This window comes from Narcine bancroftii, chromosome 10 (genome assembly GCF_036971445.1).
Source record: "Narcine bancroftii isolate sNarBan1 chromosome 10, sNarBan1.hap1, whole genome shotgun sequence".
In the NCBI taxonomy this organism is placed as follows: domain Eukaryota; kingdom Metazoa; phylum Chordata; class Chondrichthyes; order Torpediniformes; family Narcinidae; genus Narcine; species Narcine bancroftii.
Window position 1 is genome coordinate 48,208,271 of NC_091478.1, and position 14,291 is coordinate 48,222,561.

Sequence of the window (14,291 nt, forward strand, 5' to 3'; positions counted from 1 at the left end):
TTACAGAGGCAAGTTCTGAGCAGCAACTATTTTCATAACCCAAGAAACCAATATTACTACATTCAAGGGATTATATACACAGGGGAAGGCGCTAGAAGAGGTGATTGGTGGGGAGGAATGAACGAGGGAGTCACAGAAGGAGTGGCTCCTACGGAATGCACACAGGGGAAGATGTGTTTGGTGGTGGGATCACGTAGTAGGTGGTAGAAAGGTGTAGAGTTTGCATTTATGGATATATTTGATAGCAACTTGGGTTGCCTTTTATGTGGAAATGAGGTGACAATGTAGCCAGTAATGCTGCCTCTGCCTGAGACCTGGGTTTGATATTTACCCAGGCACTGTGTGTGGATTTTGCACATTCTCTTTATGATAATGTGGGTTTCTGCCAGTTGCTCTAATTTCCTGCCACATCCCAAATGTATGCTGACAAATTAATTGGCTATTGCAAGTGGCAAACAAAAAAATATCAAAAGGAAGTTGACAAGAGAACAAATTACAGGGAAATGAAACTAATTAGATTACTCAGTCAGGAGCCACCATGGACTCTGGAGTCAGAAAAGGGAAATTCATTGAAACATTGAATTCTGGAGAGGGCTTGTCATAATCAATGGGTGATTGAAGATTTAAAAAAAAAACCGAGATTCAAAGAAAAGTAGACTTGGATTTTAGGAAATTGAAGGTTATGGGGGTTTATGCAGAAAAACTTGTTTAATAACCTGATCAAATGAAGATGCATATTCAAGGGCCTAACTACCCTTGCTTTGAATTCTTGTTTTTAATGTACCCAGAGTGAATATAATGTGGAACCTGCACGAGTTATTGATGAAAATAACAGATGTTTCAGGAAAATTCATACAAGAATTTAGGATATGCCAAAAGAATTGAATATAGTGGAAGGGGGAACTCAGGTCAAGCACAGACCAATTAATGAAAATGGCCAGTTTCTGCACTGCATCATTACATGCCACTGACAAGTTGTGGCAAATTATTTTTAAGTACCAAGATGATCAATTGAAAAAAATACAAACTGGCAATATTTAAAATTTGTGACCCATTGTATATTAACTACTCTGACAATCAATGTATGATACAAGAAAAAATAAATTACTGTTTCTAGCCAGTATCGGTCCAGATCATTGTGCCTCTGTTGTTTGTTAAGTGTCATCAGCCATCTTCCACCTCTTTTGTTCTTTTCATCTTCCCACATTGGTTTAATATCATCCTGTTAAATAAAGAGAGCAAATTAATTCCCAGAAAACAGGTCTATCAAAGAACTTGAAAGATTTTTTCCCCTGAATTAGATCATCCGCATTCTTCCAACAACCCTCACCTCCATTCCCCAGCCATATTAATTTCTTTCTGAGATCAATTCTTCTCAATATCTTCATGCACAAACCCTGCTCAACAAACCCTATCCTTAATCAAACAGAGTTAACTCACTTCTCCCTGGCTTTTGAGCCATATTGTTGGTGATCAAGTGCAAATTATATTTGTTCTCCTTTGATCAATGCTTAATTTTGGTGTCAAATCTTGGAATTGAAAAGATAGGCTTCAATGAACTAAAATGATAATTCTAGAGTCCTCATTTTATTTGAGATGATTAATAAACATGCTTTTAAATATATATAGATAATGATGTTTTAAAGTGACAAAAAATCAGGTTGAGATGAAAAATCACACTGCATTTTGGGTAAACTTGCAAGGTCTATAAAAGCTGACATAAGCATGCAACATAAAGCTCAGTTAAAAACAAAATCTGTCTTCATCCAGTGTAGTGGAAGGGTGGGGGACTGAGCTTATACTGTTTGAAGTTTTATCTTGACACATATTGTGCGATTATATTTTCAGTTTTGTTCCCTTTTCTTTATTGTACTGTATTTTTACTGTGAGGGGAGGCAAGGAAGAAATGGTAGGTGAATTAATCAATACTTTTGTTCTCCCTTCATGGCAGAGGACAAGTTCTCAGATGTGCTGAAAGACAAAGTATTTCATGAAAAAATTTAAAGGATATTAGTAAAAAATGTCCAATACTTCATGGTGTGCATCACAATATTTCTCAGGCTATTGTCCAGAGCTGTCTCAACAACACCCATCTCCCAACCATTCTTTTATCATCCAACTGCATCAATTCAGTAGCAAATTGACCTCTCCACCTACTATGGTATGATAGGAATCCTCAGAGGTCACAGGGAAAACATGCAAACTCCACACAGCACTATTTGGAGTGAGCCAGCAATATTACCCACTGCAGTGCTGTGGCATTGTTATTCAAGAGTATTCAAAGAGGTAGATAGGGAAAATGTTGTCATCTTCCAAGTCTGTACTTCCTACAGATAAGGACAGTAAATGCAACATTGCTATCTGAAAAACAAAGGAGAGAAAAACAGGGAAATACAGACCTGTAAACCTAGCATCAGTACTGGGGAAAACGCTCCAGTCCATTAGCAAGCATGTATTAACAGGACACTTGGAAAATATTAATGAATTAGACAAAATCAATGTGGCTTTCTGGAAGGGAAATGGTGTTTGACAAACCTAACTGAATTTTAAGGGTATCTAGTCCAACACTTGTGCTGAGATAGGACAGACCAGAGGGCTCATCTACTGAGGCTATATGAGTGGGGCTGAAGAACGGGAAAGGTATGCCCATCCTCATGGGGTTGTTGACTATTGGGCGATCTATAATACGAATTGGAGGAGCAAATCTGTAGAGAAATAGCAGACAGTTGCAGGAAGCAAAGTTGTGATAGTGGGAGATTTTAATTTTCCACAAACAGCATTGACTGGGTCTCCCATACTGTAAAAGAACAGGATGGCTTGGAGTTTGTCAAATGTGTCAGGAAAGTTTTCTAAATCAATAATATAGATATCAACTAGAGAGTATAAATCAGGATTTCCTATTAGGGTATGAGACAGGATTTTGGGCCCAGTAATCATAATGGCACAAGTTTCAAGTTAATTTTGGAGAAGAATAGGTCTGGTCCTCAGACTGGCGAAAGGTCAATTTTGAGGAAATGAGCAAGTATCTACAATGTGTGGATTTGGATAAGCTGGCAATGATTTTTCGGTAAGTGGAAGGCATTCAAAGATGAGATTTTGAACATACAATAATTTTGTATGTTCCTGTCAGGATTAAAGGCAAAGTTAACAGGCATAGGGAATCTTGGTTTTCGAAGGACGTTGAGGATCTGGTTAAGAAGGTGTATAGCAGATATAGGCAACAAGAAGCAAATGAGGTACTTGATGTATATAAAAAACACAAGAAAAACTTGCAAAAATGAAAGGAAATCAGGAGGGTTAAAAGAACATAAGTGGGTGCTTTGGCAGACAATGTGAAGGAAAATCCAAAGGGTTTGTACAGGTATATCTAGAGCAAAAAGATTAGTCCCCTTGAAGATCAGAGTGGTCAGCTATGTATGGACCCAGGAGAAGGGGGAGATCTTTAATGAGTTTTTTTTGCATCAGCGTTTACTCAGGAATCTGGCAGAGTGGTGGGAAGTAAGAAAGTCAAACAGTGGGATCATGGAAGCTATACATATTAAAGAGGAAGAGATGTTTGTTGTCATAAAGCAAATAAGAGTGACTAAATTCACAGGGCATGACAAGATGTTCCCCTTTGTCCTTGTAGAACTTGCAGGGCACTGGTAGAAATATTTAAAGCAGTGATTCTCAATCTTTTTCTTTCCACTCACATTCCACCTTAAGTTATCCCTATGTCATAGGTGCTCTGTGATTAGTAGGGGATTGCTTAAGGTGGTATGTGGGTGGAAAGAAAAAGGTTGAAAACCATTGTTTTAATCATACATAACTGACTCGATATGTGCACGGTTTCATAACTCCAAAGGAAATGGGCCAATGACAATTTTTCCTCAAGCAAAATATTTCAGCAGCAATTGGGTCTCGAGCAGTGATTCTCAACCTTCCCTTCCCAATGACATACCCCCTTAAACAATCCCTTATTAATCACAGAGCACCAATGGCATAGTAATTACTTAGCATGAGAGTGGAAAAAAAGTTGAGAATCACTGATTTAAAACGTCGTAAGTCACAAGCGAGGTGCTGGAGGATTGGTGGGGGGGGGGGGGTAGCTCAGGTTGTTTCATTGTTTTTTTTTTAAAAAGGTAACCCTGAAGTTATAGGCTTGTGAGTCTGACATCAATACAGGTGCTCCCCTACTTATGATGGTCCAACTTAAGATTTTTCCAAGTTACAATGGTTCGAATTTGTACTTTCAATTTTGAATTCTGATTTGCTACTCTCATGATGCTGGACGATGACAAGTGAAATTGATGACCCTTTAGCATCCCTACCATCCAGCAATTAATTTAAGTTCAATGCTTCAAACTTTCTTTCAGCAGTGTAAGTTGATGGTTTTTACATTTTGGAATAAAGGTATTCAAAATTTAATTATAAAAAAATTGTAGGTGCAGTATTCTTTTCAACTTACAAAGGGTTTGCCGAAATACCACCCCAGAGGAGCACCTATAGTAGGTAAATTATTGAAATGTGCTCCAAGAGATCAGATATGTAAGTATTTGGATAGCCAGAGACTGATTAAGGATGGTTAACGTGACCTTTTGCATGGTAGGTCATGGTTAACTGATCTTATAGATTTTTGAGGTGGATACCAGGAAGGTTGATGAAGGAAACAAGGTGGATGTTGTCTACATGGACTTTAGTAAGGCCTTTGACAAGGTTCCACATGGAAGTTCATTCAGGAAGATTCAGACCTCAGTATTCATGGTGAAGTAGTGAACTGGATTCGACAATGGTTAAATGAGAGAAGCCAGAGAGTAGTGGTGGATAGTTGCTTCTCAGATTGGAGGCCTGTGACTCGTGGTGTGCCTCAGGGATCGGTGCTGGGACCATTGTTGTTTGTCATCTATATCAGTGATCTGGATGATAAGGTGGTAAATTGGATCAGCAAGTTTGCAAATGACAAAAATTGGAGGCATTGTGGACAATGAGGAAGGCTTTCAAAGTTTGCAGGGGATCTGGACCAGCTAAAAAATGAGATGCATAATGAAATTTAATGCAGACAAGTGTGAGATGTTGCAGGTTGGAAGGACAAACCTTGTCATTGGCCCATTTCCTTTGGAGTTATGAAACCGTGCACATATCGAGTCAGTTATGTATGATTAAAACAATGGTTTTCAACCTTTTTCTTTCCACCCACATACCACCTTAAGCAATCCCCTACTAATCACAGAGCACCTATGACATAGGGATAACTTAAGGTGGAATGTGAGTGGAAAGAAAAAGATTGAGAATCACTGCTTTAAATATTTCTACCAGTGCCCTGCAAGTTCTACAAGGGCATTGAGAAGTGTAACAGAGAGATCTGGGAATACAAATGCAGTAAAACTCTAATTATCTGAAATTGGATTTGCTGAAATCCTCAGTTATCCGAAATTTAAAAAAAAACATTTTGGATAAATGAGGATATCCAAAACAAACCAGATAACGGCAGCAGGGGGCCCCAGTGGGGAAGTGTCAGTGATCAGCCGTGGCCAGCATTTTTTTTGTGGTGAGAATTAAACATTATTTAAATGCTTAAAAAGCCTTCCCTTGTTGTTTTTTGTTGTTTAAACACTGTTACAGGAGATTTGCTGTTGCTATTGGGCTGTTTTTTCAAAAATTAGCAGTTCTCCAAAAAAATTATTTATCTGAAATAGGCATTGGATATTTGTTGTTGTACTGTACACAATTCTCTGAAAGTGGTGTCACAGGTGGACAGAGCTGTGAAGAGAGCTTTTTGGCACATTGCTTTCAGAAATCAAAGTATTGATTATTAGAGTTGGGATGTTACGGTAAAGTTGTACAAGACATCGGTGAGGCCAAATTTGGAGTATTGTGTGTAGTTTTGGTCACCCAACTACAGAAAAGATAGCAATAAGATTTAGAGTGCACAGAAGAATGAGGGGCAATTTGTTAGAGGTAGGCAAAGTTATGAGGGGGATAGACAGAATAAATGCAATTGACTTTTTCCACTGAGGTTAGGCAAGATACAAACCAGAGGACACGAGTTAACAGTAAAAGAGGAAAAGTTTAGGGGGAAATTTTCACACAAAATAGTGGGAGTGTAGAATGAGCTGCCAGCTAAAGTGTTGAATGCAGGTTCAATTTTCACATTTAAAAAATATCAACAAGTACATGGATGGGAGAGGTATGGAGAGCTATGGACTGGGTGAAGGTCAGTGGGTCTAGGTAAAATAATAGTTCAGCACAGACAAGGACTAAATGGCCTGTTTACTGTGCAGCAATGTTTTATGGTTCTAAAAAGAACCACTAGATGTCATTTACTTGGGTATTTACTATCACAAAGCCTTTGATAAATTTCCACATAAAGTCATAAGATAGCAAATTCTAGTTTTGTCCTTCCTTGCATGTAGTTTTTAATTAAGTAGCAATGATGCATTTCCATATATTATACATGGCATTGGTGATACCAGAGCTGATGGAATAGATGTTGCTTTGGTCTCCTAGCCACGGTCACTAGACCCTGATTCGCAGGGTTTCGATATTGCTGTTTGAGTGATTGGGTTGACTGGTGTGCATTTGCTTTTAGAAGAAAAAGAGCAGGTCTCATCAAAAAGAACAAAACTCTTGCATGTCTTAACCTGTTGCAGGAAGGAAGTTTCCCCTTACTGGTGGTGGTGGTGGAGAGGCAGGAGTCTGGAAGAAGGGGTCCACAGTATCAGAGTAGAGGGGAAAGACGGTTAGGTCTAAAACAATAAAATAGAGCTTGTGAACCTGTAGAATTTACTATCACCAAAAGGCTGGGAAGGTCAATTCATTGCATACATTTTAGGAAATTATATCCAGACATCAAAGACAGACTATGGCAAAATCAGCCATGACTGCATTAAACAGCAGTGCTAAATACAAGATTTGAATGACCTGGTTCCTATCTTTCATTGTTTAAGCATTTAATAGTTGATATAAAACTAACCATTTTATTTTAGTAACATACATTTTGTACCCACCCATTGATTTATATTTTGCAAAAAATCATCCCTTGTGTATTCAAATAGAACATTACATTTTGTAAAGTTGTAATTTTTCTGTGCTAAAGTCTTGGAGGTATGCACTTGTGTTTGTATACCTTATGCCCCTTTCTGTCATCATTACCTGTTTCACTACCCTGCACTGAAACCTTTTTCAGTGACTAATGTTATTAGGCTCCTCCCACTTAATACATACTCTTTACCCTGTCCATTAAAATTTTTTATCTGAAGCCCGACATACTTGATTTGCGAAGTAACCAATGTTGTTTCAATTCAGGTCAAGCTGGGTCAGAGCATCGGTATCAATAAATTGAAACCCAATTCTCCCACGCTAGTCTTGAAACCGTACATTCAGCTATTTGATATCATTGACCATCTCAATTTGCATACAGCTCAGATGTTAATCAGATTAAAATTACATTGCTATCATTTTGCAATAAAACTTACCTTACCTTAAACAAACAATAATCACAACCGAACAGCAATTTACTTGGTTGTTGTATATGATTATATAACCTGCAGAAAAGGAAAGATGATTACATTTAAAGCACAAATTTTAATGTGCCTGAATGTGAGTGAACAAGCTTATTTGCAGTACCAAAAACATATCTTGCACTTCTAGTGCCAGGACCCAGTGCCAAGAACTATGCCAAAAGATGCTGGACTTTAGTGAAACAATGCCTTCAATTAGATCCAATCTTGCAGCCTTGCACAAACATTCTCATCTTGGGACATGTCTCTCTCTCGCTCTCTCTCTTTCTTTCTCTCTCTCTCTATACAAGTAACATAGATGACAAATAACAATGGATTCAGCCCCAATCTCTGCAACACACCACTGGTCACAGTCCTCCTATCTGAAAACAATCCTCCATCACTCTCCCACTCCTACCACCAATCCATTTGGTTTCCAATTGGTGAGCTTTGCCAACAGTCCACATAGACAATGTCTGTCAAATCTCTTGATCACTTCTTTCTAAAATTCATACAAGATTTCCCACATACAACACAAAGCTGACTATTTTTAATCAGCCTTCATCTTTCCAAATCTCTCAGAATTCCCTTAAGCAACTTTCTCACCAATGATGTTAGGCTTACCAGCCATAGCTAATAAATGGTTGAGATTGGCTGATATAGAGACCAAGTACTTTTTTTCCCCCTTTCTCAGGTCTGAAGGATCCCTCATCAGAAACATTCTGTTTCTCTTTCCAAAGATGCTGCCTGACCCATTTAGTTTTGAAAATGATTTATTTTCTATTTTTCCTTCTTCTCCTAGCCTGTTGGACAAGTCTCACTACCTTACCAGTACATAGGCCTGGTAGCTTAACATGCTGACAACTGTCCCCATTATTCCATTTTAATTTATCCCATCAAATAATCCATTTGTTCTACACATCTGTCAACCACCTTTCTTCCTTTTAAAACCTATTGGCACCTTTCCCAGTGACCATTTCTTCTCCAAAGATATCACCTGACTGAGTTTTTCCAGCATTTTCTCATTTCATCCTGCCCATATCTATTTGAATCAGTCTCTACCTCAATTATTCTTCTTTCTAAGCAGGATATTGCCCAATTTTTATCCACAGCAAATTTTGAGCTCATTCATTGCTAGTGGATGGCCTCTTGCAACACCATACCACATTTCCTCAACACATAAGAACAATATAAACAAGGGGGTAAAAATAGTATGTGTTTTGGTCAAAATACCTTTGCACTTTCTTCAGTCCCCATTTCACTAAACTAGCATTTAGCATTTGTCAGTGTGTGATGTTTTGCCTTGGAGACTTGTCATACACTATTCCCAAAATGCTTGATGTTATTTCTCCTGGGGAACTCGAGCCTTCTTTTGCACCTTGCACTACTTATTCAGTCTTTCTCTCCTTCCATCTCATACTTCCCCTTTGTTCACCCTTTCCCCAACCCCCTCCTTTCCCATGTTAAAAACTTGTCCTAATTTTTCCTAGTACTGATAAAATATCAACTGAAACATTAATATTTTGACTCAACTTTCAGGATTTATGTTACCATATTCACTCCATCTGAACCTTTTTAATTTAAAGCAACTCCTGCATTATTTGGGTTACATAGCACAAATAATTTCCTCAAATTTGACATGCGCAATAAAAATGTGCTTCCATGGAATTTATATTAAGTATATCAGCAAAGTTTCATTCATATTGATGCACTTGCAAATGGCAGTTTCACATTACAGAAAAATCATGATACCAGGAATGCAACCTGCCCATAATGCCAGTGAAGGAGAGGGGTCACTTCCAAGATGATCAATGGGGATGGGATCCATTAATTTTTTTAATTTAGAGATACAGCAATAAAAGGCATTTCCGGCTCGCTACCCAATTACATCCTTGTTTCCAATTAACCCACTAATCCTGAATGCCTTTGGAATATGGGAGGTACTGGAGCACCCACAGAAAACCCACGCAGACATGGGAAGAACATAAAATGTCCTTTCAGACAGTGGGGAATTCAAACCTGGGCTACTGGCGCTATAACAGTGTTGTGCTGACCACTAGGCAAATTGTGTTCTCGCACAAGATGCTCTGTACTAAACACACACTTTAGAACTTCGTATTCTCCTGTTACTGTGGAAGTGTAGTTTATATCTCAAGTGCTAGGGCTTTTGCTGTTAGAATTAAGAGGGCAGCTTGTAGTTATGGGATGGATGAACTCGTTTTGTGTGCTCTGCAGAGGACAGGTTGTAGACCTTGCCAAGACAGATTAAAAAATGGGTTGCATAAACATAATTAAAATTGAAATAAAGCTGGCATAAACATCATTAAAATTGTATCCTTCAAGGTAATATTGATTATTTACCAGACAAAAACACACATCTTTTTTTTATGAAAGATAAACACCAGAAAACAGAGCTGTGGACATTTTTTAAAAAATGATAAAATTATGCAAAGGTGGGGTGGGGACATTTCTACCCCTTACCCATTTGAAATTGTATAAATCTAGAATTAAATCTCTTATCTTTGGAGTGAGAGCTAAAGGCTTCAGACAGGTTTCAGAAATTGACCTCTCCTTATTAGCCTTTACTCACTTCACATATACTGACCTTTATTTAAGAAATACTCAATTCGTATGCTTGAAAGTGGTATTTTGCTGTGTGTGTTCTATTCTGCTGTCTAATTTCATTTTAGCACGGGCTGACTTCCACATTAAAAACTATTTGGGTGGCTCCTTTGTAAATACTTACGCCCAAAAGTCTTCAACAGTATCAAATTTAGCAATAAGACGCAAATTTTCTGTCCAACCTTTGGTCTTGTCATTTTTAAAATACCATAGTGCCCACCTGTAATACAAAGGAGAAACAGTGAACTTAATCTACCACATGAACAAAGGGAGAAGTTTAATTTCTGATCTCCCAAATTTATGTTCTACTTATACTGTAGATATTATTGACAGGTTAATTTTATCTCTTTGTAAATGCCATCAACTCTGTGTTGCTGGTTTAAAAAGACCACTTATACGAATAGTGCTTGGATAGAATAGCATACAGAAATAAAGTAGAATTTTAAGAATATGCAAGAAAGAAAGTTTTGCATTGCTTACAAGGCAGACCTGATCGTGCAACAAGATCTAATATATTTAATCCACAGATACTTACTATCAACCTATTTACCAAATTGAACTGCAGTAATTTTTTTGGTTCAAGAAAAATATCTTCCAAAACCCACATTTATATGCTAACAAAGTGAATACTAGTAAAATATAGGGGACACCATGATTTATTCTGCAAAGCACAAAGGTAAATTTAGATGCAAAATGTCCCAACTATTTCGCTGGCACTCTGATTTATCTAGCAGAGAAACAAGACCTTTAACTAATGTGTCCATGCCTACCATCACTCATCTACACGAATCCAATTTACCAGACTTGGATCACAGTCTTCAATGCTTTGACAATTAAAGTACTCATCTAGATACTTGATCATTCTGAGTACCCACTTCCAATATCCACTCATGCAGTTCACTGCAGGTTGCAACAAACCTCTATGTAATTAAAAGCAAAATCAAATTCCCTCTAAACTGTTAACCCTTGATCTGAACCAATGTCCTCTAATGTTTGACACTTCTCATCAGGAAAATGCTTGTCTATCTACACATTTATGTGCCTCAATTATGTTATCCTCAATCACATCCATTGTCAGCCTCCTCTGTTCCAAGGAAAACAAATCCAGCCTGTCCAGTTTGTACTTCAACTGTAACGTAAGTTTCATAATACTGTATAAAGCCTCCCTACTCTTATATTCTATACCCCATCTGAAGGCAGCAAGTATCCTGTATGCTTTTTTAACCACTTATTTACCCATGCTGCCACCTTCAAGGATCCTTGGACTTGTGCATAGAGATTCTATTGTTTCTCAATATTCTCAGGCCTTAACTGTGCACAACTTCCATCCCTTATTAGTGCACCTAAAGGAAACAATCTTAGTGTTTTAAATTTTAAAAAAAAATTAAATTTAGACATACAGCACAGTAACTGCCCCTTCCAGCCCATGCCGCCCAAACATACCTATTAATCTACAAACCCTGTAGATTTCTGAAGGACGGAAGTAAACCGGAGCACTCAGAGGAAGCCCACATAGAGACATTGGGAGAACAAACTCCTTACATCAGCAGTGGATTTGAACCCAGGTTGTGGGTGCTGTAATAGTGTTGCGACTACTACTACTACACTAACCTTGTCGTGCTACTGAGTGGACAACTTAGTGGTCAAAAATGCCCCTGCAGTTAATCTGTACCTTTCCCTAGAAGCTGCACTTTGCCCTAGTAACAATACACCCTGCACTTTTGTTTAACATTGCATTACTTACTATAATTACGCTCAGATCAATTTACCTGGATGGTATGCAAAACAAAGCTTTTTGTTTTATCTTGGTACATGTGATCATAAATATTTCAATTCAAATTCCACAAAGATAGCACCCAAGGCCAGATAGAATGAAATCATCTGGAGTTTGTGTAGCATAACTGCTGCACCATTTTGCCTTTGTTGCATTTTCTTACTCTATAGGAAGCAGTCATCAAATTGATGCTGGCTCCCAGAACAATTTCACAAGTCTCATTCCTTTGCAACCCATTCTTTGCCTGTCCTATGACTGTGTAGGTCCTCTCTTCAGTTCTCCAAATGGCCAATTGACTATGCCTCTGTCAGAACTGAGGAGAAAGAAAGATATGCACTTGGAAAAATGAGTTACTATAAACCAAAGGGCTTGTTTGTGATATGCATCTACAATTCCACAAGCAACAGATCCAGTCACAGTTCTGCAGCCTTGAAGGAGGCATTTACAAGTATGGAGGCACACACTTTGCAAGGCATACTCAGCCAGAAGTTTTCTCCTTTGGTCCTCATCCTCACAAAAGCCAATGTTTAAATTTCACTGCACATCAATAAACAGCTGAGCTTTACATACAGTTGAGATAATGAAACCAGATGAACTCCCAACACTAAAGGAGTGTATTCCAGAACTAGAGTAATGCCAGCTAACTGGAATTCTGCCTGAATGTGAAAAAATAGTTTAGGTTTGCTTCAGAGGGCAAATCCAGGCTTCAAAGTGACGGAGTTTCAAATCAGCATTACTTAATGTTTATAATCTTAGCCCAAACAAAAGAGGCAAATTGACAAGAATGATTGCATTTGACTTCAGAGTCCAAGCCATTATGAGAGACTATTCAACTCATCAAATCTGTACCAGTTTTATTGAACAATTGTGTCAATTCAGATTCCCTCACCCTTATTTTCCTCCAGTACCAGAAACAATTGTGTATTTAAAGTGTGCATCTCTCCTCCACTCAGATTTTTTTTTTATTCTGGTGATTCAGTCTTCTTTTCACACTTTCCATCTTTTACCCCATATTTGAAATCTGTCTCCTTGGTTCTTCAACCTTCTGTAACTACTCTGACATCATTTCTAACAAGTCTCAACTTTCATCCTAAGAGTTGGCAGCTAAAATTGATAGATATTCAAAATTAGAATCAAAGGGAGCATGGTGGCAAGAAATGACAACGGCAGGGCAGAGAGTGTGATATTAATGCAAGTTTTCTAAATTGGAAAGCTTTGGGGTCAGTTTACAAGTGCTAGTCTGCTTCGATTACTCCTTTAAAACAATCTAGTCTGTAGGCAATTTTTAAAAAACCAGGATGTTGGAAATATTCACATCAGAAACAACTATGCTTGCTTCTCCACAGATAGAACTCCAGGTTGATAAATCTTTCATAAGAACTAAGAATAGTTTAAAATGCAACAGGTTTAAGAAGTGGGAGCAGTGGAGGAAAAAGGAGAATTTCTAAAAGAGAGCAGCAACAATCATGAAGGCTTGTTTTTGGAAGTGACCTGACTGGAGGAGTAGAAATAGAATGAAACAAAGATATCGAGACTTGAAACAAAACAGGAGATGTTGGAAACATTTACATTAGCGAGCAAATGTGAGAGAAAGATAGATAATTTTGTAGGTTGACATTTCTTCTGAAATGGCCAATTCTGTAATAAACCAGAAAGGCTGGTAATATTATATTCAGTAATTTCAAGCAAAATCTAAAGGACTCATGTTCATGTTCCTTGAGCTTGTATCATGCTTTGTTGGAACAGGCTAGAAATCACAGAAATCAGAGTTGGGCATTAGCATTACAGTTGGATAAGATGGTGCAGAAGGCACGAGGTTGCTCAGCTTCACTGGCTGAGACATTGAACATAAAAGCAGAGGTCATGGCAACTTTAAAAAACAATACAGTTAGGCCACAGGTGTAGTATTGTGTGTAACCCCTGGTCACCATTTGAGAGGAAAAATATAAATGTGCCAGAGTGTCCAGAGTTTACATACACAGGATGTCAACTTGAAGAGAATGTTTTGGTTATGAGGAGAGACCTGGAGGTATACAAAATTGAGGTGCATAAGTAGAAGGTAGTGAAAAATTTTCCTTAATACAGAGACATCTAAAGCCAGAGGGTATACAGAGGTTTAGTATTGAGTTAAGGGGGTTGGAGATGATTTGAGGATTCCTTTTCATCCAAATGATGGTTGCATTGTGGAACACTGAGAAATGTGGTGGAGACTAGCACTTCTCCCATTTATTCAGAATTTGTCATGAACAAGTCCTGAAATTTGCTGTTTTGCAGCAGCTTAATACAGTACAAATATTCATATTATAACCATCTTTTTTCTTTGGCTTGGCTTCGCGGACGAAGATTTATGGAGGGGGTAAAAGTCCACGTCAGCTGCAGGCTCGTTTGTGGCTGACAAGTCCGATGCGGGACAGGCA

At 38.1% G+C, this 14,291-nt stretch overlaps 2 protein-coding genes across 5 annotated transcripts in view; one reads left to right on the forward strand and one right to left on the reverse strand.

The window, feature by feature from the left end:
* Nucleotides 1–14,291, forward strand: part of slc25a16 (solute carrier family 25 member 16) — a 174,783-nt gene that overhangs the window by 71,064 nt on the left and 89,428 nt on the right. The window lies entirely within an intron of this gene.
* The window catches only part of eif4e1c (eukaryotic translation initiation factor 4E family member 1c), a 37,391-nt gene that overhangs the window by 10,335 nt on the left and 12,765 nt on the right, over nucleotides 1–14,291 (reverse strand). Inside the window, exons 3-5 of one of the 2 annotated variants that reach the window (XM_069900891.1) lie at nucleotides 10,225–10,320; nucleotides 7,460–7,523; nucleotides 1,109–1,222 (exon numbers count right to left, since the gene is read on the reverse strand). In XM_069900891.1, coding sequence (XP_069756992.1) covers nucleotides 1,109–1,222; nucleotides 7,460–7,523; nucleotides 10,225–10,320 — 274 coding nt within the window. The remainder of the gene's footprint in view (nucleotides 1–1,108; nucleotides 1,223–7,459; nucleotides 7,524–10,224; nucleotides 10,321–14,291) is intronic. The other variant, XM_069900892.1, reaches the window with a different exon arrangement.